The sequence below is a fragment of the Mustela putorius genome, unplaced genomic scaffold (assembly GCF_011764305.1).
Source record: "Mustela putorius furo isolate JIRA1106 unplaced genomic scaffold, ASM1176430v1.1 tig00537248_pilon_pilon_pilon, whole genome shotgun sequence".
NCBI lineage: Eukaryota > Metazoa > Chordata > Mammalia > Carnivora > Mustelidae > Mustela > Mustela putorius.
Window position 1 is genome coordinate 3,488,778 of NW_025422387.1, and position 27,401 is coordinate 3,516,178.

The 27,401-nt window shown below is 44.2% G+C and overlaps 2 protein-coding genes across 9 annotated transcripts in view; one reads left to right on the forward strand and one right to left on the reverse strand.

The window, feature by feature from the left end:
- ZNF664 (zinc finger protein 664) overlaps nt 1–6,066 on the reverse strand; it is a 45,296-nt gene extending 39,230 nt beyond the window's left edge. The window contains exons 1-3 of one of the 5 annotated variants that reach the window (XM_045073677.1): nt 5,293–5,471; nt 4,567–4,703; nt 4,243–4,311 (exon numbers count right to left, since the gene is read on the reverse strand). The gene's annotated coding sequence lies outside the window, so the exon portion shown is untranslated. The other 4 variants (XR_006604785.1, XR_006604784.1, XR_006604786.1 and 1 more) reach the window with 4 other exon arrangements.
- CCDC92 (coiled-coil domain containing 92) overlaps nt 5,706–27,401 on the forward strand; it is a 30,516-nt gene continuing 8,820 nt past the window's right edge. Inside the window, exon 1 of one of the 4 annotated variants that reach the window (XM_045073674.1) lies at nt 5,706–5,824. Coding sequence is in view for 1 of the 4 variants with exons in the window: in XM_004753089.3 (XP_004753146.1) it covers nt 25,900–25,945 (46 nt within the window). In the remaining 3 variants the exon portion in view is untranslated. Of the gene's footprint in view, nt 5,825–6,002; nt 6,163–22,664; nt 22,748–25,819; nt 25,946–27,401 lie in introns of those variants that run through there. The other 3 variants (XM_004753091.3, XM_004753090.3, XM_004753089.3) reach the window with 3 other exon arrangements.

The window sequence follows — 27,401 nt, forward strand, 5'->3', positions numbered from 1 at the left end:
GTTCTTTGAGCCAAATAAAATTCATCTTGAATGCGTAGAAATAAAATCTTTCTTCCCATTTATCCCTGCACAGTATATTGAATAATCAATTCCCAACTGTATTCAAAATGCCAACTTTATTCAATCCTAAATTCCTATATATAAATGGGTCTGTTACTGGATTCTACTCTTCCGTGCAATAATTTATCGATGCTTGTGCTCACCATTTAGATCAGTGCAGCATTACAGTATGTTTTAATATCTGGTATGGCAAATCTTCCATCATTATTTTTCCATCTGAAAAATTTCTTGACCATTCTAGCACATTTCCTCTTCCAGATGAATTTTAGAATTTATCAAGTGTCCAAAAATAACTCTCACGTGGATTTTATGTGAAACTACATTAAAATTACAGCTTACTTTGTAGAATATTTCAATGTTTACAATAATGCTTTCCCCTCCAGTAACATGTATGCCTGCCCATTTATTAAGGTTAGCTTTTAAATTGTTCAGGTAAAGGTTTTTCTTTATAAAGCTTTTCTGCATTTGTTTCATTTTTAAACATCTTCTAGTTCTGTTGCTCTTGAGAATCAAATCTAACTTTTCTGGAGGAGTAATTACAAACTATTTGATTATTAGTGACAGCAGACTTATTTGCCCATGTTTAACAAATTATAGCTCTTTCCAATGAACTGTCTGTCCACATCCTGTAACCACTTGTGTGTGGACTTTTCTTATTTTCCTCATTGATCTGAGTTCCTTACATGCTGAAGATATTAAGCCTTCACTTATGTTTGTCACAAATATTTTCCTACTTTGTGGTTTGGCTTCTAATCTTAGGGTTTTGTTTTCCCTCTCTTCTTTAAGAAGTTTTAAATTTTTTTTGTAGTCTAATACATTGATTTTTTTTTTAACTAATAACAGATCCTAACACCCGAGAAATACCAGGACCTAGACCTCTTCCCCTCACAACACCTGCACAGCAGGTATTATTTTCCTCACTTAGAAGATTCTAGTTCAGGTCTGATTGCAAAGTCTTTGTCCACCTTAACACACAGAACCCTCTCTTCCAGATTTTAATATCTACTTCCACATTTTCTTTATGATTTAGGGGGCATTCATGCTGATTTATCATTTACTATATTCCCATATATATTTTTGGGGTGCTGAATAGGTTCTAGAGACCCGTACAGATATTGTAAAGCCAGCATTAACACTGTATTGAACGGGGCTCTATAACATGTTTAATTATCACAAAGGATTTGTGCCACCTCATTACTCATAATTATTCTGTCCAGTTCATCCCACACGGATAGCTTTATGTCTAAACATCACATCCAGGAATATGGTTTGTTTTTTTGTTTAAGACATTCTTATCTTTCAGGATCATTTACAGGGTCCTCCATGCAGACTGCACTTGTCTCAATAAAGCTGTACTTACATGTTTAATGTTTTTTTGTATTGTGATCAGAGCCTATTTTTTGGTTGGTTTTTTTCTTTTCCATTTTAGTTTATGCAGGTTATTTCTGGTGTTCAGAAAGTTATGAATTTTATATATCCATTGTGTACCCACTTACTCAATTTTTCTTTGTATAATGGTTTGTTATTCTCATTTTTGTAGCCAATAGCATCTATAAATACTTCCCTTATTCTAATTTTAGATCCTTACCTCACTCTAATTTCATATATTACTACTTTAATAAAACTTACAAAAGCAATGTTAAATAATACCCAATTTTTAATTTGACTCTGATAACTTTCTGTTAAGTAGATTGTGGATAATTAGCTTAATATTTATGGGTACTTTAGCACAAAAAAACACCTACTTTTTAAACTAAGAAACAAGGAATTTTTTAAAAAATCAAGTATCTATTTTGTCTGCAGTTTAGGTGGCAGTTTGAATTCAATGTGAACTCCAAGGAAAAGATACCTCTCTTCCAGACTTCTGAAATGCCTACCTAGTCTCCCCTACTTCTACTCTCCCACCACCACCCCCACATTCTGCATGCAGCAGCTGGAGTGGCTGTTTAAAAATGCAAATCTGATTATGTCATTCTCCTGCTTCAGATCCAACCCTTGCAATGGTTTCCCATTTCACTGAGAATAAAATAAAACATCCTTAACCTGTCCTACAAGACCCTACATGATCTGGCCCCCTGCCTAGCCACACTTCCCTCTCACCCACCAGAATCTATCCACAAGTCATTCTTTCAGTTCCTGGAATGGGCAAAGCTCTCTCTCCCTTCAGGGCCTCCCCACATGCCATTCCCCTGCCTGGAAAATTATCCCCCATCATTCTACGCTAACGCCTACTCAACCTTCAGATCTCAGCTCAAATCTTATTTTTGCAAAAAAAAAAAAAAAAAAAAAAAGAAAGAAAGAGAAAAAAATATATATATATATACACAAAGTCTTTCCTGGGCCTTCTTTTCACAATCTAAAATTTGCTCTCCTTTTTATACTCTCTTATAACCAGTATTACTTAACTTTCCTAACAGATACCGTTTGTGATTATACATGCAGTTATAGGATTGTATCATTTCTGGTTCCCTCCACCCCCATAGATTATAACCCTTAAGAGAACACAAACAAATTGATTATGCTGGCCACACCACAAGCATTCAAATATATTTGAATGAAACAAAAACACCTAAAAAAACCTTAATTGTATCTCTGACATCTTAAAACAATACCCTTTATATCAATCAATATTTAAACTGTTAAGACTCTTTTTGATACTGTCTGCAAATTCATTAAGAATACATTTTACCCCAAGGACATAAAAGCTAACCTGAATCTGATGCTGCCAAAGGAAAATACATACTTAAATTGTATCATTAGGAAACGTTCTGTATAAATATGAGTTTTGTTTTATGTAGCATTCACTTCACTGATACTTTATTCACAATCCACTATTTTATGCCTTATTTTCTAAAGTATGTAAAGCACTAGGAAAAACATGCTTTGTCAAATTCTCTTTAAGAAGTCTAACATATTAATGGTCCTTGATAAAAATTAAAGCAAAATCGCAAATTAAAAGCATTCAAAGTTGGAGATCTCTATTATACTGTAACAGACACATCTGGTCAAAAAAAAGTATAAATTACATTGCAAATAAAAAGTCCTTTTGGATCACAAAAGCTAGTAAAACCAATATTTATATACTTCTTTACATTCTGCAAAGCACTTTCATGTGAAAACCTCATACCACTGAACTCTGTGGAGTAGACAGAGCAGGTATTATCAGCATTTATAGAAAAAAAAACTGAGGCTTTGACTGACCTCCTCAAGGTCAAAGGACTGGAAAGTACTAGAGTCATAATTACATTGGGGGAGGGGTAGCGGTCCCACATGTAAATGTCCTAACCAAAGAGAACTTCCATCCTAGGGGCCTGCGTCTGTAATTAGTGTAGATTTATGCTCCCTTCAACGGAAATTTCATTTCACCAGAGAACCACCACCCAAAGAGCTGCTTTCAATATAAAGTTAAAATTTAAATTGCCACCCATCTGGGAAATAGCTAAATTAACTAGGGGATACCCAAACTATGGAACATGATGCAGCACTTCTCCAACACCAGTTAAGGCATTACATGCTGAAACTGAAAGATAAGAATGCACTAGTACTTGTTAAAACCGTCAAAGATAATGCAAGTACACACAAGGGGAAACATTTTATAAGATCTAGAAAGATACACATGGAACATGTAATAGTTATTATCTCCGATAACTATGGCAGGAGTTGGCAGAGAAAGACGTCAGGCGTGTCTGGGATGTTTTAGTTTTTACCAAGAAAATTAGTTACTCTACCTATTTAAAACTAATCTTTTAAAATTTAAATTAACCTATGGATTGAATAGACAGGTCATTTTTCTGCTCTAAAAGCTGTGCAACTATAAAGGAAGTCGGGGCCTCTCTAAAACAGAAGACAAAACATATCAACAACAAGAAGGAAAAAAAAAACCGGCACAATCCTGTTAAAACAATGAACCACCTAAAGGTCGCAAAGACGTCTCTTTAAAAAGCAATAACTTCGGGGCGCCTGGGTGGCTCAGTGGGTTGAGCCGCTGCCTTCCGCTCAGGTCATGATCTCAGGGTCCTGGGATCGAGTCCCGCATCGGGCTCTCTGCTCAGCAGGGAGCCTGCTTCCTCCTCTCTCTCTGCCTGCCTCTCTGCCTGCTTGTGATCTCTCTCTGTCAAATAAATAAAATCTTTAAAAAAAAAAATAAATAAAAAGTAGTAACTTAAATTATTTTTTTAATACCTAGTCTTTGTTGCAGTAAGACAACCAGCCAACAAACCAGCCCCTGGACGAGTACAGCGCAAGCTCCTCCTAGAGAGATGGAGTTGTTAGAGTTCGGCCAGGAAGGTTTCACAAAGGAGCCGAGTTCTGAGGGAAATGAGAGGTGACTTGGCACCGAGATGCGGGAAGAGTCATCCAGACGGGAAAAGGCCTGGGAGGTGGACAGCGCGAGTTAATCGGCAGCGGGGGACAGAAAGCCAACTGCAGTCGAGTCCTGAAAGGGGAGAGGACTCCTTTGGGTGCGGGAGTGGAGAGGGAGCTCGGCCGCGCGGCCCTCCAGTTTACCTGGCTGAGAATCCGGCCCTTGTTGTGGTCAAACAATGGAGGCGTCCAGCGGCAGCGGCGCTCTGCGCTGGGGGCGCGAAGGGCTCCTCATCACCTGAGCAGGATGCTCGGCGGGCTCTGCCCGGACGCGGGGCGCTCTAAAAGACACAACAGCACACCATGCAGCCGGGCTTCTCCGCGGCGCAGCCCGGCTCCCCGCTCCCACGGCGCGGCCATTACCGCCTCTCCGGGGACCCGCCTGGAAAGGCTCCAAGGCGCGGCTCCACGGGCTTCTGAAGCGGCTTCGCTCCCCCTTCCCTCGGCTCCAACAACAATGGAGCCCGGCTCGGGAGTCCGGCTCCCGGGGGGCCTCCGCCCGGCCTCGCCCCTGCCGCTGCCCATCCCTCGCCGCGCACCCGGCCGCCATCTGTGACCCCCGCGCCCCGCTCCCGGCACGGCGGGCCCGCGCCGGCCGGCCGAGGCCCGAGGCCAGGCTGCGCTCCGTGGGGCCTTGCCCGGTGCCCGCCGGGCCGCCCGGCTGCGGGGCGGGGGCCGCTGTGACCTTCCCCACCGACGCCCAAGGGCCGGCCCCCGCGCGAGGCCCATCCTAAGTGATGGGCTGTTTTTCTTTTCTTCAGCCCACTCATCCTCCTTCCAACCCCGAGCCCGCTCCCCTTTCGCCCCCCGCCCCCGCCTCGTTCCCGAAAAGAAATAGAGGGACTGCAGCCCGGCCGCCCGACAACTCACTCCAAGTGAGGGGTTGAAGCGCCCCAGGCCGCGGGCTCCGCGCACCCACCCTCCCTCTCCTCAAGGGACACCTCACAGGTGCGCCTCCGAGCCGCGCGCGCGCGCTCCGCACACCCAGACGCCTCCGGGGGACAGCGCGCGTGCGCACGCACGGGGCCGACGAGCCCCGGGGGAGCGGGGGCCGCACGCATGCGCGCCGTCCGGCCCTCGCCCCGGCACCAACCCCCCCGCCCCCGCCCCCGTCGGCCGCCCGCGCGCGCCCTCCCCCCAATCCCAGGCGGGTCCCGGGTACCCCCCCAACCCCCCCAACCCCCCCAACCCCCCTCCCCACGGCCCTGCGCGCGCGCTCCCGCTCGCTTGCTCGCTCCTCCTTCCCCGCCCCACCCGGGCCCGCGTTACCCTGGGCAACCGCAGTGCGGCCGCACCTGAGCTCTGCGCCTGCGTCCCACCGGCCAGACCCTCCCTTCCCTGGGTCCCGTCCCCTGCCCCGCCACAGCTGGGGGTGGGGGGGGCGTCGCCCCCTCCCCGCAAAGTGAGTATCGAGCGTCCTCCCTCGACCTGCCCCTCAGACAGACCCGCCGCCGCCCCGGCGCCTCAGCCGTCCGCCCGGTCAGCGCGGCCTGGCCTCGCCGCCCCGGCCCTCGCTCCCAGCGTGCACCGCGGCGAGCGCTCGGGTGGGAGCCGGCGAGATGCGTTCGGCGGGCGGCGCCCACTGACCTCCCTCGGCCGCCCGGCCGGGGCAGGGCCGGAGCCGGGAGCCAGCCCCGCCCGCCGCCCCGCCCATGGGCCGCCAGCCCCCGCAGCCGCCCGCCGGGAGGACCGCGCCGAGGGGGGGAGCCGCCTGAAGGACCGCGACGGCCGCGCCCGCAGGTAAGGCGGGGCCCGAGGTGTGACCGAGTCCAGCCCCGCTCACCTGGCGGTTCCTCTGGGGAAGCTCTGCGGGCGCCGGCGGGGGAGGCGGCACCTGTCGGGACAGGAATTTATTTAGGGCTGATTTAAAAGCCCTCTCTGCAGCGGGTGGGGGTCCTCGCGTCTCACCCCCAGGGCTCTCGGCGGTGGGGAAGGGTGTCCCCTTGAGGAAACAGCGGTGGCGGGGGGAGAGACGAGAAAAGGTGGAAAGGAGGGCAGAAGTGAGGCGCCACGACCCCGCGCCCGCTGCCTGCAGCGTTTTCCAGCCGGTTATGGGGAGGGGGTGCCGTTGCCAGGGCCCCAGTCCAGGCTGCGGACCGTCCGCACCGCGCACCCAAGCCAGTCCGATGGGGCAGCAGCGGCCAGCCCGGGGGCTGCTCCGACCATCCCTGGGGTGGGTTTGTAGGGTGAGGGATCCGCATTGCAGGTGCACCAGGAGCGCCCGAGGGCCTGGCCGTGCTTTGTCTGGGATGCTGGGGGGAGGCGGCCCTCTTCATCCAAATTTCCTTTTTAAATGCGTTTTACCATCCTCTGTACGTTAGAGACCCTCCCCGATAAGTTGCGTTGTCTCCTGTCCTCATAACCCTTTACGTAAGTACTCTACCTTACAGCCCTTTACTGAAGCTTTGATGTGGGCTTTAGATGACCCTAATAACGATTTGCTTGGAATTCATGAAATTGAGCATAATGCAAATATGCAGCAGAGCCGCAGGCTTGGCTACAGAGCTGCTGTCTGCTACAGCGAGTTACTCCAGTTTATCTAACTTGCGTCTTCATGCTGACCTGTATTGCTTAAATTCACACTTTGATATTTAGCGGTATGATCTGTTCCGGCGATTGAAAATGAGGTGACCTAAGAGGAAATAGAGTCGCGCTCTGAAATTTAGGTTGCGGTAATAAGTCTTATTACAAAATACAAGCTCCGAGGCTGTAGTGCTTTAATACATTACGCATTTCCAGAAACCTACCTGTAAGAGTGGTAAAGCTAGAATTGCTGGGTCTTTTTTAATCAGATTTTTAAGTATGAGATATATATAAAGAACCTTGTTATTGTTTTATTAAATGATTTTTTTTTTGCACTGTCAAGAACGTGCCTGCATTTTCTTCCCGTTGAATTGTAAGGAAAAAGATGCTAACATTCAAAATGACTTTTATCCCCAAAGATGTTTTAAATTTATTTCTTTTGGCTAAATGTTCATCTTCTATGAAATATTTTTGGGGAAAGATTTTAAGACTTGTGATATGTATATATACTTGTGTATATATGTGTGTTTACATATACACACTTGAAAAATTTTAAAATAGTTTTTGTTTCTCTGCGTCATAATTACTCAGTAAATTTAGTTTAGGTAGATTTAAAATCTGAGATACAAAACAGTTATTTGTGTGTATCAGATTTTTATTTTAGTACATGTAAATACATCAATTTAACAGGCTTCTTGGAAAATATTGTTAATTTTTTTTTAAGTGAATCCTTTTGCTTGCAATGGAAGATCACTTGGGTTCTTTTTTTTTTTTTTTAAGATTTTATTTATTTATTTGACAGACAGAGATCACAAGTAGGCAGAGAGGCAGGCAGAGAGAGAGAGAGAGAGAGAGAGAGAGGAGGAAGCAGGCTCCCTGCCAAGCAGAGAGCCCAATGTGGGGCTCGATTCCAGGACCCTGGGATCATGACCCGAGCTGAAGGCAGAGGCTTTAACCCACTGAGCCACCCAGGCGCCCGAGATCACTTGGGTTCTTAACTCTTTCATCTGTGATTCATTGGATAAATTCATTTTAATGTCATTACTTAATTGGCAGAGAACATTTGCAGCAGTACTGATGTTAACGTTGATGCTTTTAAGAAATACTTAAAAAGCATTTTCTCATATGTCTAACACGAAAAGACATGGGCCTTTTTCTTCTGTCTGGAACAAGGTCAGCCACAAAAAGTTCCTGATCCATAGTGGGCACACATGTTTTAACTAAGATTAATTACATCTACTGGATTGGATATCTTTAAAAGTCAATGACTAGGTGCCTCTATATGCTTCACATGTTTGACTCAGATTCACATTCCAGACTATTAAGTAGGTGCTAGCTTAATGACACCAATTTTCACATCTCCAGCTTTGATGTTTAAACCTGCAGAGAAGTGAATGTGTCCTAATTGTCTTCAGATATTTAAGGTTTGTCATGTAGCAAAGGGAGTGTATGTATTTAGAGTAATTCCCAAGTACAGAAGAGGCCAAGTAGTATTTAGAGGAAGACAGATTTCACTTTGACATAAAAGCAGAAGTTGCTTATGATTAGAATCTCCAGCAGTGGAAACCGGGGCTGTTCCTTCCCCCACAGAGTTTCCAGATAAGCCCGTTCCCCAACAGAGCAGGAATGGCTACTAGGAGTATCACATGGGGTGTGGGGGAGGCCTTCTGAGATGGGTGTTTAGGAATTCCAGTGGCAGTGAATTGAAGGGCTTTGTGGCTTTTTTTTGTTTTGTTTTGTTTTAATGCTGGCTTCAGAGATACTGCTGTGGGCATAAGGACTCCCCAGAATGTGCCTGAACTCTCGGAAGATTTCTACCAGGGTAGAGGCCAGCCTGGTATCAGAGGTGATTTTAATTCTACTTTGCTCTTGTATGGGGCTTTACAGGTCATACAGCACTCTCACTTTCAAAAGATTTTTAAAAGACTCTTTTTAATTATATGTGAGTTGTATTTCTTCCTTTGACTTTTATTTTCTACAATAAACATTCAATTAAGAGGAAAATTGCCCATTTCTATGAAGGCAAGCAGAAGAATGTTTTTTAAAGCTCTTTTTAAAAATGGGATGATGTCAGTCATTCTTTTCAGAGTCAGCAGGTTGTGAAGGTGAATAGATTTTCTTCTTAGCTGAAATTATTTTTTTAAAGATACTGATTAAGGGCTGATTCTTATGCTTGCTCTGCATTTTAGTTTCTGTTTATTTCATTACTCAAACATGACTCAAATTTCACAGCAAAAAAAAAAAAAAAAACCAGTCATCTCCACCTACAGTAAATTGCCTTGGATGTTCTTCCAGTATGTCAGTGTTGTTTTTAAATATATGTTGGCAGCTGAAGGTAAAACACAGCTGAAAGAAATAGAATTACAATGTACTGAAAAGATCAGGTGAATTGGAGCTTTGTCTGAAGAAGAAAAAGGTGCATCCTATTTGTGCTAAACCAATCCTGGGAATGATAATTTATCAACAATAGGGATGATCTATCCATAATAAGAAAGATTAGGCGGCTGTTGACTATAAGTCAGGATACGTGTTTTAAATGGGTCGGTGGGGTTAGGACTCTGTAGCCAAGGGGCAGAGCAGAGCTTCCTGTGAACAGCAGAGCACCCAAACAAATGTTCTCTGTACAAGGATTTAAGGTGAGCATAATGGTAACAGGACGATTGAATTAAAACAGCTTCTGACCCCTCCAGTTGAGGAAGAAGTTAGAAGGAAAACCAATCCTGAATTAATGTATATGTGTGCTTACTCTTTCAGAAACTTGTAGTTTCTTCTCTTTTGTTCCTTTTTTAAGATTTTATTTATTTATTTGAGAGAGAGAGAGCATGAGAAGGGAGAGATCAGAGGGAGAAGCAGACTCCCTGCTGAGCAGGGAGCCCAACATGGGCTCAATGCCAGGACCCCAGGATCATGACCTGAGCCGAAGGCAGAGGCTTAACCCACTGAGCCACCCAGGTGTCCTCTCTTTTGTTCTTTAACGCATGAGTTTCCGTCATGCCTTTTTTTTTTTTTAAGATTTTATTTATTTATTTGACAGAGAGAGATCACAAGTAGGCAGAGAGGGAGAAACAGGCTCCCCGATAAGCAGAGAGCCCAATGTAGGGCTTGATCCCAGAACCCTGGGATCATGATCTGAGCCAAAGGCAGAGGCTTAACCCACTGAGCCACCCAGGTGCCCCTGCCTCATGCTTTTTGTGCTGGTTTATCCCCAGCTGAATTTGGGTATGATCATTTAAATAAGACGAAGACTCAAACTTTAAACACGGAATACATTTTTATTTATACTTTATGCATGAAGGGAAAAAGAGAAGAACATCAAGTTCCTCTGGCCAACCAAAAAATAAAGAAAGTCTTTTGAATACTTAGTACTTAAAAAAAAAAATCCAAGAGACTACTTTAAATATTATGACGAGGTCAACAAATTATCAAGTAAGGCACCCAGTTAGAAAGCAGCCTTTTTAGAGGTCAAAGGTTGCCTTTTAGAGCTCCTCACCAGAGTCTCTGAGGCTGTCACACAGCTGTCTAAAAGCCTCTTTGTTAACTAGAAAACAGGAGTTTTTGTACTTTATGCAGGTTTCCACACTGGTGAGCAGACTAAGTTACACGTCTTTGCGATTCCTGCCAGTTTATCATTTTATCAGAAATAGCTTTCTGAAGCAAGGAGTGTCTGCTTCTCTGTAGCTCTAAAGGAAGAGGGAATATGTGTACTCCTTCTGTCAAGATTCGCTCTACTAGCCGGATTCTCAGCACTGAGCAGTGGAAGTCCTTCGGTTAGCACCAAACAAAAGAGCAAGCCTAAAATGCTTAAAGCTGACGATAAGGGAGAGGGGGGAAAAAGAAACAACAGAGCACTTTTAATAAATGGAATTCGAGTCATATAGTACTCTGCTGCTGCAGTTTCTTTGTTGCCTCCTCGGTGACAGCTACCATGTGAAATTAAGACCTGTGTAAGACCCACTACTTCTGCTCTTCAGATTTCCTTCCCGATCTATTTCTGAATGCACCTGTGCCTTTTCACTCTAGGTGGGACAGTTTATGAGGCATCCTTTTAAAAAAGCCCCATTTCTTACGTAAAGTTGCTTAAACACTGCTGCTACATACAAATTACAATTCCCTGTACTGCTACAGTTCTGTTTTTCCTGAAGTTGCACATTTCGCCTCACAGTGTGTGGCATTATACCCTGCAAGGGCTATCTATTCCATACACTTAGAGTATTCGTAAAAACACTGGTTCCCCAAGTTACAGTTCCTTCACTGTGTAGCAGAATAACCCAGGATTGCCATATTTTTCTGTTGGCTTCTTATCCAGTGTCCTTAGGGATGAACAAGTGTAGGTGGCTAGGCTCGTGCCAAACCCCGAACAATGAAGAAGACTCTTTTAACCCCTTTCTCTCCACCTGTCATACCTGTCAACCCAAGTGCAAGGCACTGGTTTTATTTCTCCTCCAGTGGCTTGTGGCATGTGAGAGCAGATCCAGGTTTCGTTGTTGTCGTCGTTGTTTTTCAAGATTTAGTCATCTGAGAGGGAGGATAAACACATGGGGGGCAGACAGAGGAAGAGAATCTTCAAGCAGACCTCTTCACTGGACTCGGGGCTCAATCCCGTGAGCCATGAGATCATCACCTGAGCCAAAACCAAGAGTTGGAGGTTTAAGCAACTGAGCCACCCAGGCACCTCCAGATGCAGTTTTTAGAAATACTTGTTTTACATTTTGGTGAGAAAGATGGAGAAAGTTGGTTGTTCACTTTTATGTTCCCGTAGACAAATATATAGCAGGGATTATTAGGTATGGTCTATTCCTTTCAAGGAGGGGTCAGACTTTGTCTCCAGCAATAATTCATCTTTATGCTTTGGTTCAGTCCTGGTGTCCAGACCAGAAAGTTTAGCCAATGAGTTACTTGCTCATTGACCTGCCCTATTGCAATGCCCCAGGGGAGAGGAAAACACAGTCTTGTCTGATAGGGAGAAAGGATTAAGTAAGCCTTCTCAGCCCCTGTGATGGGTTTCAGGTGAACAGTTCATTCCCATCAAGAAAGTGGTCAAGTCCGTTTTTGACAGAAAGAGGTTTATCAGTATAGTGAAGCTGTGGTATTAGGACCTGCTTCAGAGATGAGCAAAGCCAAACCTTGTCGAGGGCAAAGCTGTTTTTTTAGGAGAGAAAAGTCTAAGATGGAGCAAGTAAAGCCAGAGGTGAGGCCTTTTTGGAAACAGGTATGTGGAGTGTTGTCTGTTGGAGATGTTTTCTGGTCTCATCCGTGCTTGTAGTATGGAACCAGAGCAGTTTGGACCAGTCATTGACTCATTCTAGAACACTACACTGAATTCTACCTGCCAGCAGGCTGTAGAGTGGAGTACCTTTCAGAGGAAATTCGGGACACCACAAACATTCCTGTGCAGGTTATCATTCCATGTCAGAAGCTCAGACAGGAAGCAGATTACCTGTTGCTGGGCCTTGGAGGAAGAGTGAATGCATTGAGAAGTTGTTAAAAAGGCTGAGCCAGTGTCTTCCTACCAGAGCTGCCGTTAAGTCCAGGGCACATTAGGACCAGTAACCCTACAGAACTGCAACTTTTCCCTTCGGGAAAGTTGAAATGATACTCTGGACCGATGAACCCAATGTTCACCCAGTCACCCAGGCTTCCTGCACCAGCACCTGAAGCACGTGGACACCCCCTTATCAACACTTCCCACTGGGAAAACCCAGCTTCTCCCAGAACACTAACATGCCACTGGAGGGTACCTAGATGTCTTGGGAGCCTGCTCAGTTTTTTAGGTGAAGGTCCCAGATTTTTGTCAGTTAAAACTCTTGTCCATAGGTAGGATATCTATCCAGCCACTTCAGTCCAGTTTCAGCAAAATCCTGCCAGATGATTTCTTTCAATTTCATCTTGATAATTCACTACCTCTTCTGACTCTGGGTGATACAATGAAGGCCTTGGTGACTGTATAGGGCATTAGAGTTCTGTTTACAGTCTGACCTGTGAATTGTGGTTTCCTGCTATAGACAGACACACTTAATGTGCCAAATCTGGACAGAGACTAGTTCAGAAGTCCTTTTTGACAGTCATTATGACAGCCTTTGTATGTGGGTAGCTTCTACATGTGGTGAAATTGCTAAAACATTCACATTAAAACCATTTTCCTCATTTGAATAAAGCTAATTTGAATATATGTTTACAAATGCCACCCCCACAAGGGATAGATAAGCCATTCTCTTTCTCTCCCACCCGCTCTACACCCACAATGTGAGCCTGACAAATAGGACAGTGCATATAACGTTGAGCTACAGTGGAAAATTTAGAGCATAGAATTCATGTCTAATCATCCCTAGCATCCTTTTCCATGTGGGTGTCAGGCTATGGAGCAAGATGAGTCCTTTGGAGCTATCAAGGAGCTGTCTGAGGCATGGTCTGGTTGCAAGGACTCCCTGCCAGACTCCAGAGGCCCTTTACTGCGGGCGCCTGGTCTGGGACAGGGACAGCATGGGGAAGAGCTTCCAGAAGGAACTGGTCAGTCTGAAAATGGTGAGTTCTGTTAGATAGGTGTGACCACATTATTCACCGAAAGAAAAATAGCTCTAAAGCAGCCCCCAGTATAGGGTAACATGAGCACCATGAGAAATGAGCTCCTCCCGGAGTGAGGAGCCTCACTATGTTCACAGTCAGACTGAGACCGCCATCTCATAACCGTCCACAGTCAGAATGAGAGTCAGAAAAAAGAGAGAAACACCAGCGGGACTGCATATTCCAGTGAGGACAATATATTTGTCTTCTGGATGGACTGTGGAAGCAAAAATTGATAAAGATTCTCCTTCGGTGAGAAGAGTTTGCATCAGAGATTAATTATCTGGTCTGCAGCTGTTAATCTTTTCTCCCCAGTCATCCACAAATTTTTATTGATTTACTTTAATATACCTGATTCACACAGTCATTCTGAGCAGTTTATCTAAATAATATTTAGAGATTTTAAATTATGGGTTTTAAATGTCATCAGACCTCTCGGATATCCAGAATAACATCATTTGATTTTTACCATCTTAATCTGAGCTGTAAGAAGAAGTGCTCAAAATGGGGCACCTGAGTAGCTCAGTCAGTAGGGTGTCCAACTCTTGGTTTTGACTCAGGTCATCATCTCAGGTCATGATCTCAGGGCTGTGGGAACAGGCCCTGCGTCCAGCTCTGGGCTCAGCTGGGAGTCTGCTTCAGATTCTGTCCTTCTGCCCACTCCCCCCTCCCCCCTCCCTGCTGAAATAAAAACTAAACTTTAAAAAAAAAAATAAAATACTCAGCAGATGACCCACAGGGGTTGTGAGGAGATAAGGTATGGTTTTTCCCATTTGAATTTTAGTTTCTTTATGTGTCTTTAGGTAAGTGTAGATTGTTAACTAATTACGTCTGTACTCTTCTAGTCCAAATAGAATGAGGGATTTTAGAAAATATAGACAACTCACATTAAAGAATAACGCAATTGTTGACTAAGAATTTGTCAGAGAAATATAGTATCTTAAAACATTACTCAGCTAATGGAAGCGGAGTAACTTTTTTTTTCTGAAGATTTTATTTATTTGAGGAAGAGAGCATGAGAGAGAGCAGAGAGCACAAGGGGCAGGGAAGGGCAGAGGGAGAAGCAGACTCCCAGCTGAGCAGGGAGCCCAATGTGGGGCTCTAGCTCAGGACCCTGGGATTATGACTTGAGCCAAAGGCAGACAGTAAACAACTGAGCCACCCAGGGACCCCTAAAGTGGAGTGACTTTATAAGTTACTATAATAGGTAATATTGTCTAAGATTTTTAAAACATAAATTACATGATTTTCTTAAATTGTAGTTATCAGTTGCTCACTCACGTCGAGATTTACCAGCTCTTAAATGATGGTGTGGAAAACCACGAGCTGATAGTAAGGCAAGTGTAAAGGATTTATGAAGTACAATTTAAGTTAGCCTTTGTGCAAAATCCTACTTTTCTGTAAGAATTAATAAGTGTGGGTTGTCAGTCCCTCCCCACTCCAGCAGGCTGGCTCTGTGACAGCAGGATTTGTGTCTGTTGTATTCATTGGGGTATTCCAATGTCCTTCCTGGTGCCTGGCTCAGAGGTACTCAGAGAAAGGTGCTTGCTTTATTGAAAGAACGAAGTGGGATGCTTTATGTGACCCCACTGAGGAAAATAGGACCCTCCTTACACCCCAAATTGACAAAACAGTGCGTGAGAGAATTTGCCTCGAGTACTAAAGGGCACCTGAATAATTTAATTCTCTTATGCATGTCGTATTGGAATACTTTCATCCCTTTGTTAATTACAGAGGCTTTTTTAAACAGATAAATAGCTTTTCAATTTGTACATGTATCTTTAAATTTTATTTCTAAACTGGGATTTTTTTTTTTTTTTAAGATTTTACTTCTTTGACAGAGAGATCATAAGTAGGCAGAGAGGCAGGCAGAGAGAAAGGGGGAAGCAGGCTCCCTGCTGAGCAAAGCTGGATGTGGGGCTTGATCCTAGGACCCCCGAGATCATGACCAGAGCTGAAGGCAAAGGCTTAATCCACTGAGCCACCCAGGCACCCCGTAAACTGGGATTCTTATAACCTGATTGTTTTTACTTTGGAAGAGACCTTTTCTAAGTAGAAAACCATTTTAAGATTTACCACTAATTTCTTTGATTTTTTCCAATACGTTTGTGCAAATAATGAAGTTTAAATTATGGCTCTTTTTTATAAATAGCATTTCCTGGTGATTATGGAGCCTGTTTTTTCATTTTTCCCAGCCTGGAAAGCTTTTCTTAAAGTGCTAGTATGCGTAAATTTTAGGGGTTTTGGCATGGCATGGTTTTATAAATTAATTTGGAGTCCTTAAAATCCTTTTAAGATTCATATATACTATTTAATGGTCTCCTTAAAAACAGGAATTCCTTTGCATTCAAGAAATGTTAAAGTCTTTAGACATCAAAATTTCCTAGAGATTCATTAACTGTTCTAGATCAAAGTACTCCCATGGAAAGTGTATATTGGGTCAATTTTGATATATCCATTTATCATCTCTAAAAATATCACTTTTGTAACCGTAATACTGGAGTCCCTATTTGGGGTTTCAGAAATCTCATATTCGCCCTTTCCGCTTCTCAGGTCTTAAGCATTTATAGGAAAAGACATCTTAGACTGTCAGATAAAGGGAGGAACATTATTATATTCTTCTTCTTTTTTTAAATAGACTTTTATTTGACAGAAAGAGATCCCAAGCAGGCAGAGGGCAGGCAGAGAGAGAGGGAAGCAGGCTCCCTGCTGAACAGAGAGCCTGACACAGGGCTCTATCCCAGGACCCTGGGACCATGAGCCGAGCCGAAGGCAGGGGCTTTAAAGCCACCCAGGTGCCCCAAGAACATATTCTTGAGCAAATTGGAGTTTACGTGCAGCTCTTTTCTTCCAAGCAAAAGAGCCCCTCCGAAATGCCAGAAAGGCAGTGCGTGTGTTTCTGGCCAGCATAGGGAGGCCGGTAAAGCAGCACCTTCCCTCAGCTGCACCCCACCGGGAGCTTCAGCGGTGGGGGAGAAGCTCTCTCAAACAGCTGCCCTTCCCTCTCGGGTCAGCAGCTGGTTGCAGGGAGAACACCGCGTATGGCTGGAGCTGGTCCCTAAGAGCTCCATCCACCCGCAGCTTACTGGCAAGCCAGGAAACCCAAGGAGAGCGGGGTAAACCTCAAGCAAAAGAGAAAAAAAAGGCCTGCCTCCAATTAGATTGATTTGAGCCCCGGGCTTCTCAGCCACCGTACTGTTTCAGGCTGCATCGTTCTCTATTGTGAGATCTGTCCTGTGCATTGTAGGCCATTCTGCAGCATGCCTCACCTCTCCCCACTAGATGCCGGACATGCCCCTTATCTGATTGTGACAACCCCGGTGCCCAGACGAGAACCACCGCTCTAACTGGGTCACACTCTCAAGTGGATGGAACACCTTGTGTTCTTCCTTTAATTCCGATTGCTTACAGTTGTCTCACATCGTAACATTCATGCGTGAATTCCTTCTGCTCTTGAAATATGTATGTTGTATGTATGTACGTAGATATGTGTATCTTACATCAGCCACAAAACAATGACTGCATCGATTCTCTAACAAAGAGAAAAAGCTGCTTATGGAGAGCAGGTTAGAGTCAGACTGCAGAGGCGGGCCAGCTCTTCAAGACCCAAGCAGTCACCACTCTTCCCACTCTCTGCTAGGTTGAACCGCCCCCAGCAGGGATGCAGCCTCCCCTTTCTACTCCCCATTCTGTTTAGCCATCTGAGTGTGGCACCGATGGTGATGTGGATGGACACACTCAAAGTCCATCCGAATAAGGATTTTGTCAGTGTCTACATTTATTTTAATCTTCCACAGGAAGAGAGAAATGCCAGGCCCCTCTCTAACCAGGAAACCTTAAAGGTTTCTATATTTTCACATAAGAAATGTCATTTTAAGTTGTATATTAAAATAAAAAATCACTGGCGCCTGGATGGCTCAGTCAGTTAAGCACCTACCTTCGGCTCAGGTCATGATCCCAGGATCCTGGGAATCCATATTGGGCTCTCTGCTCAGTGGGGAGCCTGTTTCCCCCTCTCCCTCTGCCCCTCCACCCTGCTAGCTTTCTCCTACTTTTTCTCGCTCGCTCTCAAATAAATAAAATCTTTAAATAAATCAATAAATTATCAATGAGACAACTAATTAGAAAAGCAAACTTTTTGAAATCAAAAGTTATATTTTAAGTGAATTAGCAACAATCTCTAATGATGAGCTGTCTTAAAATACTTGTTTGGTAGTGAAACAGAAGTATTCATTTCCACACTGGAGAGCGGAGTACGATTGTAGTTCTTTAACAGAACCAGTGTCTTGGAGCGCTTGGGTGACTCAGACAGTTAAGTGTCTGCCTTCAGGTCAGGTCATGATCCCAGGGTTCTGGGATCAAGCGCCACATCAGGCTCCCTGCTCCGTGGGAGCCTGCTTCTCCCTCTGCCTGCCACTCCCCCTGCTTGTGTGCATGCGCTCGCGCGCGCTCTCTCTCTCGCACACAAATAAAATCTAGGAAAAAAAAAATTAGCTTCTTAACCCAGACACAAAGGAATGTCTGCTTTACTGCAGCTTTAGGAGAAAAGAAATATTTTTTTATTCTGAAATTTTTTTTTTTTTCATGAGCAGCATCATCAAGTGTAAGCCCTGGACTTCTAGTTAGCATCAAGCAAAAAAAGAATAAGGCCCGAGAAGCTTAAAACTTAACATATGGGGAAAGAAAAGGGCAGGAGAGGACTTAGAAAAAATGGAACGTGGAGCAAACAATGTTCTGTTTCTGCAGGGCACACACTAAAGCATCTGTGGGTTGTCACCTTCGTGTGGGATGAGGAGCAGGGCCCTGGGCTAAGGGCGTGGCCATGGAGTCAGCCCAGTTGGGGATGAAGGCCAGCCCTGCCACTCTGCTAGCTGTGACTTCAAGTTATTGAACCTGTCGAAGCTTGTTTGTTAATGTGTAAAACGAGTGTGTAAAAGGGCATAGCTTGGCACGAGGCACTGAAAACATTCTGTGCAGGTGGTTTCCCCAGAGCAGGAGGATGTGCTGTCAGGCTCTGGCCTTCCATAATCCTGCGCCACCAGACTAAACACTCCAGGTTTCGCCTCTGTTGGATAAAACCTCAGTTTTCCCCCATTTTCTTTCTCTTCTTCCAGCTCCATTTTTCTGAGTGGCTTTTAATAAGCAACTGAAATCCAACCCTGGTTTTTCTGTCTAACCTTATTTTCTACCACTCCCCAGAATGTTCTTTCCATGTTCAACTTGGCCTCACTGCTACTCTAAAGACCCCACATTTACCTCACCAGAAGCACCTTCTCCAATGTGAACCTGGTCCCTCTTCAAAACAAAACCATCTCTGCCCCGGCAGTCCTGCTCCTCTCAGCACTCACCGGGGGCTCCCACATGCCTGGCAGTACAGACAGCCCTGGGAATGCTCAAATGACCGGGACCCTGCCTCCCAGGGATGTATACAGCCTCGTGGGGGAGACAGCAGGTAAATCAGAAAGCACTTTGGGTGCCCTGGGAGGCAAACCCTTCCCCTGGACCCTGTACTTGGCGTATACCTCATGAGGATTTCATTATACTTTGTTCTCTTTGGCTGAGTCTCACAACCCCGGTAGATTGTAGGCATAGGACTGAGTACACAGTGGGTGCCGAGGAGCATATGCTGGCTTGATAGTTAACCTCTAGGCACAGGTTTAAAAGGAGGATGGGTTGCTCGGCCTATTCTAACAGGCCTTGGCAACTTCAAAAGGTAAAAAATAAAACCGATGATGTCCAGCTGCTTGTGCTCACCATAACCTCTTGGTGATTCAAGCGGTTCCCGGGCTTTCAGAAGTCCTGTAACAGTACATTTTTGAAATGAGTAGTCCGACAGTAGAAATAAAGAATGGTCCTGTGAATGGAATAAAGTCAGCTTAACAGAGAACTTGCTGCATTGTCCACATTTTTCTCACGTCATGGCCCAGGAAAGCCTCTTCGAACCTTGACATGAGCATTTCCTCATTTCTGAGTCTCTGACTCCAGTGGAAAGTTCCTCTGGCGTGAACCAAGCCCTTGATCTGCACGTGGCACAGCCCCATCCTGAGTTCGATGTTGTGCACCAAGGATTGACATGGTTGACTTATGACAGAAATAATTTTTCCACCTGTAAATAAGCTGCCCCAACAAGATCCCATATGTCACAAACTCAGAATATACCGAACACACACTTTCCCTCCCACTGAAATTAAACTTCATTTTTATATGGCCTGATAGTTTTTGGGTCTTTTTATTTGAGAGATTCCCCAAAGTCATGTGTGAACTGGCTATCCTTCCCTCCTTTGCCTTATTCCCATGCCAGTGGGAGAAATAGTTCAACATTCTCTCACCTCACCAATACAAAATACACAACCTAACAGGGCAGGATGTCGGACCAGAGATTGGCTGAAAGCACCACTAAAGCACCACAGGGAACCCTTTCCCAAAAGGCCAGCTAGAGGGAGGCATTCATTATTCAAGGTGTTGGAGACATAGCAGGGAACAGACAGAAAGGCCCTTGTTCCCATGGAGTTTACATTCTGATAATATAAGAGAGGTAAATGACCAAATTGTAGATAGTGATAAATGCTAGGGAGACAAAAAATGGGAGAGTGATGATGATGGCAGCTAAGATAAAACTGTTAAATCATTCTTGCAGAGCGAGAACAGACCCGTAATGGTGTCTGGGGGTGCCTGGGAAACTTGTTTGGGTGATTCTTCACACTACAGTCAAATGGTAGCAAGCGCACACTTCAGGCATGTTTCTAAATGCTTTTCATCTCTGCTGCCCAGGGTGGTAGCCCCTGGCCATATGGGGCTATTTAAATTTGAACTAATTCAAATCAGAATAAATGCAAGGGGGTAAAAGTGATTCTCAGACCTACTAATTGCATTTCAAGTGCTCAGTGTGGCCCGTGACCGCTCTCCCAGACAGCAGAGAGTAGACTGAATCACCGACCTAGGTCCTATTGGCTAGCGCGTCCTCAGAGGAGCTCATTTCATTTTCCTAGCAACCCTGACAAAATGGGTGCCGCCTTCCCATTTTGCAGATGAAGAGAATGAGGCCCAGAAAGCTAGACATCACTTGTCCAAAGTTGCATGGTTAATACAAGACAGGGCTAGGATTCAAACCATGCCTATGGGGGGTTAATTCGTACCCTGCTATGTCGCCAGGGCCCATAGATGACTAGAGTTCACTTATGCAGTCCACCTTCCACAGGACTGCAGCTGATTGAGAAGGTTACACCTTGGTAAAACGTTGTTGCAGGATGCTTTAAGATTCAGTGAAAAGAAATTCTGAGCCAAGGGCCAGGTCTTCCCTGTCTAAAAATGTAGGCCTATATTAGCACAACTCCCCCCTCAGAAAGAAAGGAGGGAGCTACAAAGCAGCAAGATAATACCAGGCTGGAGTGTGATCTCCACAGAGCAGACCATCTAAGCTGTCTGTGCCTGTTTTCCAGCACGTGAAGGTGAAAGATAGTTAAGTACCCACCCCACTGGGCTGCGGTAAGGATTCGGTGAGGCGCAGCACTGGGGGTGCTCAGCACCATGGCCAGCACCTGCTGCGCCAGGTGGGAGGCGCCAGCTGTCACTACCGCCATACCTGCCCCCTTCTGTAATGGCCACTGTGATGGAAAGCTCCACCGTGCACTGTGAACAGCCAGGATGGACACCTTCTCCCGAAGCTGCCATGAGACCTGGTGGTTCCATACTCTGCACATTGGAAGTGGAGGACAGCACCGGGCAGGCCCAAGGGGGAGAAGATGTCCCCTTTGGAAACAGATTTGTGTTTAGCTCATACACAATACTTGTCAGCTGAGGCAAGTGTCTTACTTCTCTGAGCCCTTGTTCCTTAAAAAATGGGCATAATCATACCCATCTTGCATAACAGTTTCAGTAATTAAATAATGATCTACCTACGAGCCTGGCGCATTGACAGCTCGTCAATAATAGCCATACTTACACTGATGAATGATTTTTAGCTTCTCATGACTAAAAAATGTCTTTTGAGTATTTTCTTGCCCAGATGGCTTGGACTGACCCAGAGGCTGGGTTAGGGCAGAGACAGAACAACTTGTCATCCAACACCATCACCATTAGCACACTCAACTGCAGTGGCCAAACCCCAGAAGAGCACGGCAGAGCCAGCTGAAAAGCATCATGGGGCACACATATAGCAGCTGTCTCCCTGAGGTGGAAGTTACTCCACACACGTCCCCATACCCCCAGTGAGAAAAGTGTCCCCCTCACATGACCTGATGAAAAAAAGGAGGAAAAACAAACCCCCCAGGCTCCCAGCTGACCCACAGACTTTAACCAGAGTTGGAGAAACCAGAAGATGCTGAAACACCCAACCAAAGAATTTGGGACTTCAAATGGAAAATCTGGACACGCTAAGCCCAAATTGCTCATTTCCAAAGATGTGGATACATCGAGTGCTCATATCCAGATAAAAGTGGGCCCTGGAAGAGTGCGTCATGAACCAAGATTCTAGTTAACCCCGTCATGGGAGCATGGGTCAGATACAAGGGAAAACAATAAGAGACAGTTGTACAAATGGAAAAAGTGACAAAAGTGTAAAAGAATCATGACCTTTAAAAGGTCAAGGTCATTAAGAATAAGAAAATGCTGAACTGTGCTCCATTCTTTAGAAATTCCTTACAGAACACAATGATGTTTACTTTCCCCAATTTCTTCTGCACTCCTCCCACCGCTGATAGCTCATCTGTGAAGTACAGCTGCCCTCCCTCTCATTTTGCTTCTCTTTATTTGTTTTCCTTTATTTCCACTAATGTACTGGTGGCTCATCTATCTAGTATGATCTAGCGTGATCCAAATTAGGTTGCAAAGATGAGCCCAAAGATGGCACGTACAGCACCTGGCAGCCCCCTTGAGCCCATCAGCTACATCTGGCTCTCAGCATTGCCTGTTGAAGTGACAGACCTCCGTGGATCCATGTTTCATGAAGAGTTTTCCTCTCTGGAACCTAGAGAAGTATGGGATCCTGGGAGTTCTCTTGTGCACTGACATAATAAAGACTCATTGTGAGCAGAAAGAACTTTATGGTAGTCAGCCTGAAATGCTACCAGTAAATGTGCCTCATTCACTCTGCACAGACAGGAAGCTCACAGAAAGGAAACTGCAGGAACAGTAATCTCAGGTCAGGACTGTCAGATCACAGGATGGAGAGTCAAAGGGTCACATGGCCGTAGGTGGACATGCTGAAGCCATTCAAAAAAAGTGATAGGAGATGAAGATCTAGGTAAATGCCTCCTTAAAAGACAAAGTTTATCTTCTTTTCAAATTACTGGTATTCAAGCTATGTTATTTATATAAATAAGTGTCCAATAAAAACAAATATTTTACTAGTGATCATCAGTGGATATGTAATTACTGAAATTAAGTGCCTGGCCACTGTGACCTTGGTTATTGAATTGACTATTGTTAGACCATTTTAATAATTTTGAAGATCTCTATTGTTTTCCCTGTTTAAACTCTTCTGAAATAATTAGTGCAGACTGATTTTGCAGAAGGGCGAGTCAGAGGAGGTGAATCGTTTTGGCTCAATTGCCGAGCTAAATGACGAAGCTGTCTGAGATGACGCAGAGGGACTGGGCATAGCTCACCCACCTAAATCACAAGGATAAGGTCTCTTTTCTCTGTAAGTGATCATCTTCCCAGACACCCCGTAAGGGTTTAGCTAAATATGTCCCATTAGCACTAATGAAACTATTGACTGTTCTGCCTTTTGTAAGCAATAAAGGAAAAGTTTAAAAAAAAAAAAAAGCTAAATTGAAATGCATAGAGCTTTAGTTAGTAATACGTTTCTTTCCTTGAAATCTACACTGTAATTAGGCAGGTCCACAAGATGGATAAAGGAAGCCCTATCAGTTAAATCAGTTGAAGTGGTTCATTTGTTTGGCAGAGCATATCGAGAGATATTTTTAAAGCAAGTGAACACATCTTCTCAGCCTAGAACATACAATTTAGATTGTGATCATCAAGTGCTAAGATTTAAGGAGAATCTTCTATTTCATTATGGTGAAAAGGCAGTTCTGCATTTGGGTCACTACATCTTTTAGGTTACCCACTAGTAGACAATTAAAATCTGCAGTAATCACAGTCAGTGTAGAAATGGAAACACTCATCAGATATGACCTGCTTATTTTCCCTTCCATTTAAAGGAAAATATCACTAGATAGAACTGTATTTGTGGTAAGTGGGAGACTTATATGTCCCTAAATTATTGGCTCAGGACCATCTTGGTAAATGACAAGCTTACTAGAAGTTTGCAAGTAGTGTTGCTATTGAATTGTGAATGTTTTCATCTCTAGCCTCTGAAATGAGATTACCGGGGTGGTCCCCAGAGGGCCGTCATCCTGGATGCTGTGCGGAAGGACAGGAGGAGGACCACAGGGAGAGTGGGAAGGGCCAAGTGGAGCCACCACTTGGCCATCTCTTTCCCTGGAGGTGACTTTAAGTCTTTAAGACTTAAAAAAAAAAAAAAAGTCTTTAAGACTTTTCTCTTTGAAGCAAAAAGTGCTGAGCTGAGTCTCTACTGGTATTATGTCTGGACATCGACCCCCACCCCCCCCACCCCTAGCCAGGAGATGGGGGGTGCTGGTGCTGATGTGTCTGCCACATGGTGTGGGCATTCTGGCTATTAAGTAGCCCAGTGTTCTTGGAGGCCCAGGGCACTCCCAGAAGGTACCATGTGATTTTAGGCCGTGGAGCTCATGCATCTGCCCACCTTGGCCTGCACTGCCCACTTAGAGACACTCTTAGACAATCTGAAACGCAGACTGAGATGTTTTCATGTGGAGGGGCTGAGAACCTACCAGTGTGTATACACCTGACGTGGTTTTTAAATAGAAGCCAAATAGAAACTCTTCAAGTATGAGATAATCAGACTGCAGAGAAACTTGGTTAATAAATCCATCGTGGAGGCCCCTGGTGACTGCAGACTTCCCAGACAGCCACATATCACATTCCTGTGTCTAATTGCCAATCTCTCTAATCACATCTATTACCACTTTAATGTTAGGCTGCACATGCTTTCAGGAGGAAATGGCTGTCAGTGTCTAAAGAATCTTTGATGGGCCTTGTACTTTATGACGGATAATGTCAGAGAATTACAAGAATGCATAATGCATGGGAGCAGGGATGTACTCAAGTGCAATGGTGGTGATCATTGCATGTCTCGGGGAGACCCGAATTGTTGCTTTTGTAAAAATGGCCTTCCCGTTAATTATTCTTGGTTCTGGTAAACAATTCAAGTGACCCAAGACTATCCTGGAACAAGATAATTAAAAACATGATACTGCTTTGCTAGTGGGTAGTTGATGATTATCTTTTTTTGAGAGAGATCACTTTTTAATTTTTTTCTGACTATAATACATATTCATCATTTAAGCACCTTTAGGGAGTATCAAAATAGAATTTTTAAGAAGTAAAACCATCCACAATCCACCATCTAGAGATAAATGCTTTTAACACTTTGTTGTGTATCCTTCTAGATGTTGTCTCCATTTATATAGGCAAAAATATGACATTAAATATACAGCTTTTATATACTTTCTTGACTTACCCTGTCATAGACTATTTCCTTGTTGGTAAATACATACCTACATGACCATTTGTGATGATCTCAGAGTTTGCATGCTATGCTAACCTCTTATCAGCAGACATTCAGATTACTTTGTGAGATGGTATCTTGCAAAAAAAAGAAAAAAAACAGAAGATGCTTTTCTTTTCTTTCTTTTTTTTTTTTTTTTTTTTTTGCTTTCTATTGGAGTTTTCCTCTTTTAGCTTTTGGGGACATACCTATTTTAAAAAGATGTGCCACCTACCTAGCCAGAGACACTCCATCATCTCCATCTGCTCTGCCCCTCATGCTTACGCTTTCTCTCAAATAAATTTTTAAAATTTATTTTTTTTAAGATTTTATTTATTTGAGAGAGAGCACATATACAAGTAAGGGAAGTGGCAGGCAGAGGGAGGGGGGGAAGCAGGCGACCCCCCTGAGCAGGAACCTGATGCAAGGCTCAAGCCCAGGATCCTAGGATTATGACCTGAGTCAAAGGCAGGCCATTCAACTGATTGGGCGACCCAGGCAACCCTAAATAAAACTTTAAAAAATCTGATTCTCTAAGAATGATTAGCAAAGATTTTCCATCATTTTCAAGAACAATTGCATCTTTTGTTTTCAACATTTTTTTGCTTCCGGTTTGTTTTTGTTTTTGTTTTTGTTTTCATTTTCTTTTTTTTTCATTAGAGAGAAACTATGAGTGGAGGAAGGGGAGAGGGAGAGAGAATCCCAAGCAGACTCCTCACCAAGCAAAGAGCCCAGTGTAGGGCTCCATCTCATGACCCCAAGGTCATGACCTGAGCGGAAATCAAGAGTTGGACGCCCAAATGACTGAGACACCAAGGTGCCCCTTTTTGCTTCCACTTTGTCAAGGTATTCATTCTCTTTACCAGAATATTTCTGGAGTGGTCATTGAATGCTTACATACCCTGGCAATGATGTCCTAATTCTTGGGGATTCTTCAAAGTTGAATTTCTTAAATACATGTGCAAGTGGAAATAGGTCCTACAACTTAAAACAGCTTAAAACCTAGGTTTTTTACCTAGGACTGTTGTAAATTCAGAATAGTGTCAGTATTCATTTTCAGAGACAGTTTTCTTTCCTAAAAGCAGGTATTTTGGATTGAGAGTTGATGGCCTAATTAGTCTTGGACCTTTTTTAGCTTCTTGTAGAGCATTTCAGATTGTTTCTAAGTGAGAAGCAGGCTTTACAGTCCCTGAGGGCGCCTTGCTCTGCCTCTTTATTCTCTGCCCACATGCTTCTCTCCAGTGCAAATGGAAGATAAAGGCCAGCAGAAAATGCTTCTGTTTCCTTTTATGTTTCTCTCTTTAGAGGTAACTAGAATTTCTTTGCTTGCTCATTTCCATACTTAGATGATGTTTTGGAAATACTGGAAGGTAGGACTCACTAAGCAACTTGGGGGTATGTTTGCATAACTGTGGGCCAACATTTACATGAAAACAACATAGCTAACATTTATAACATTTACAGCTCACACTGAGTTATAGCTAACTGCACTGACTGCACCCGGACACTGTATGTGGCTGCAGTTTGCTCTTGGAACGACTCTGTGAGTTAGTTGTTTAAGTGACAAGATGGGGTTCAGATTTAATCCCGGTGAGCCTCCTCAAGAGCTTGTCTGTTCTGATCTTGTTTATCTCTCCGTGTTGAGCAAGTTGTATTTGGGCCTCGGTTTCTTAATCTTGAAATAAAGGGGGGTTGGAATAGCTAACTGATTTTGAAGGTTTTCTCACCCGCAACTGTTTGAGTCCAGGAAATCTGCCTTAAAAAAATCACTTCTCTGCTAGAACTCCGCTCACACTGAATGTCTACATTTGCTGCCTTTGTCCCTGGCCAACCTCCGTTTTCTCCATGGCAATGCCTACACTCTAGGACCTGTAGGAGAGTGGCACACAGAGTCCCCAGGAGAAGGCCACAGAGGTCCTTGTCACAGAACACTGGGACACCACGGCTTGCTCAGGGCCAGGTGGTTCCCATCAGGCCACAGGCCTTGCCAAAGGCGCAGAGAGGGCAGCAGGATGGACTGCAGCTCTTCTGATCAGTCGTGGCTTGAGGGAACCTAACGTGAATGGGTTATAACTTATTCATGACTAGAATCTAAAATAGCTTCTTATAACTAATTCACAGCTACCATGTGAGTGCTAGTGTGCTATTTTTTCAGATTCTAAAATTATTACCCTGGTTCCACAGGCTTTGTGTTAGAGAAAAGATAAGTGTGCTTTTGATTGCCCAGAAACAAAGAAGTTTCCCATTTTTAAATGGTGGGACCCTTTCCCATCAAAAATACTCCATTGCTTTAGTCTAAGAA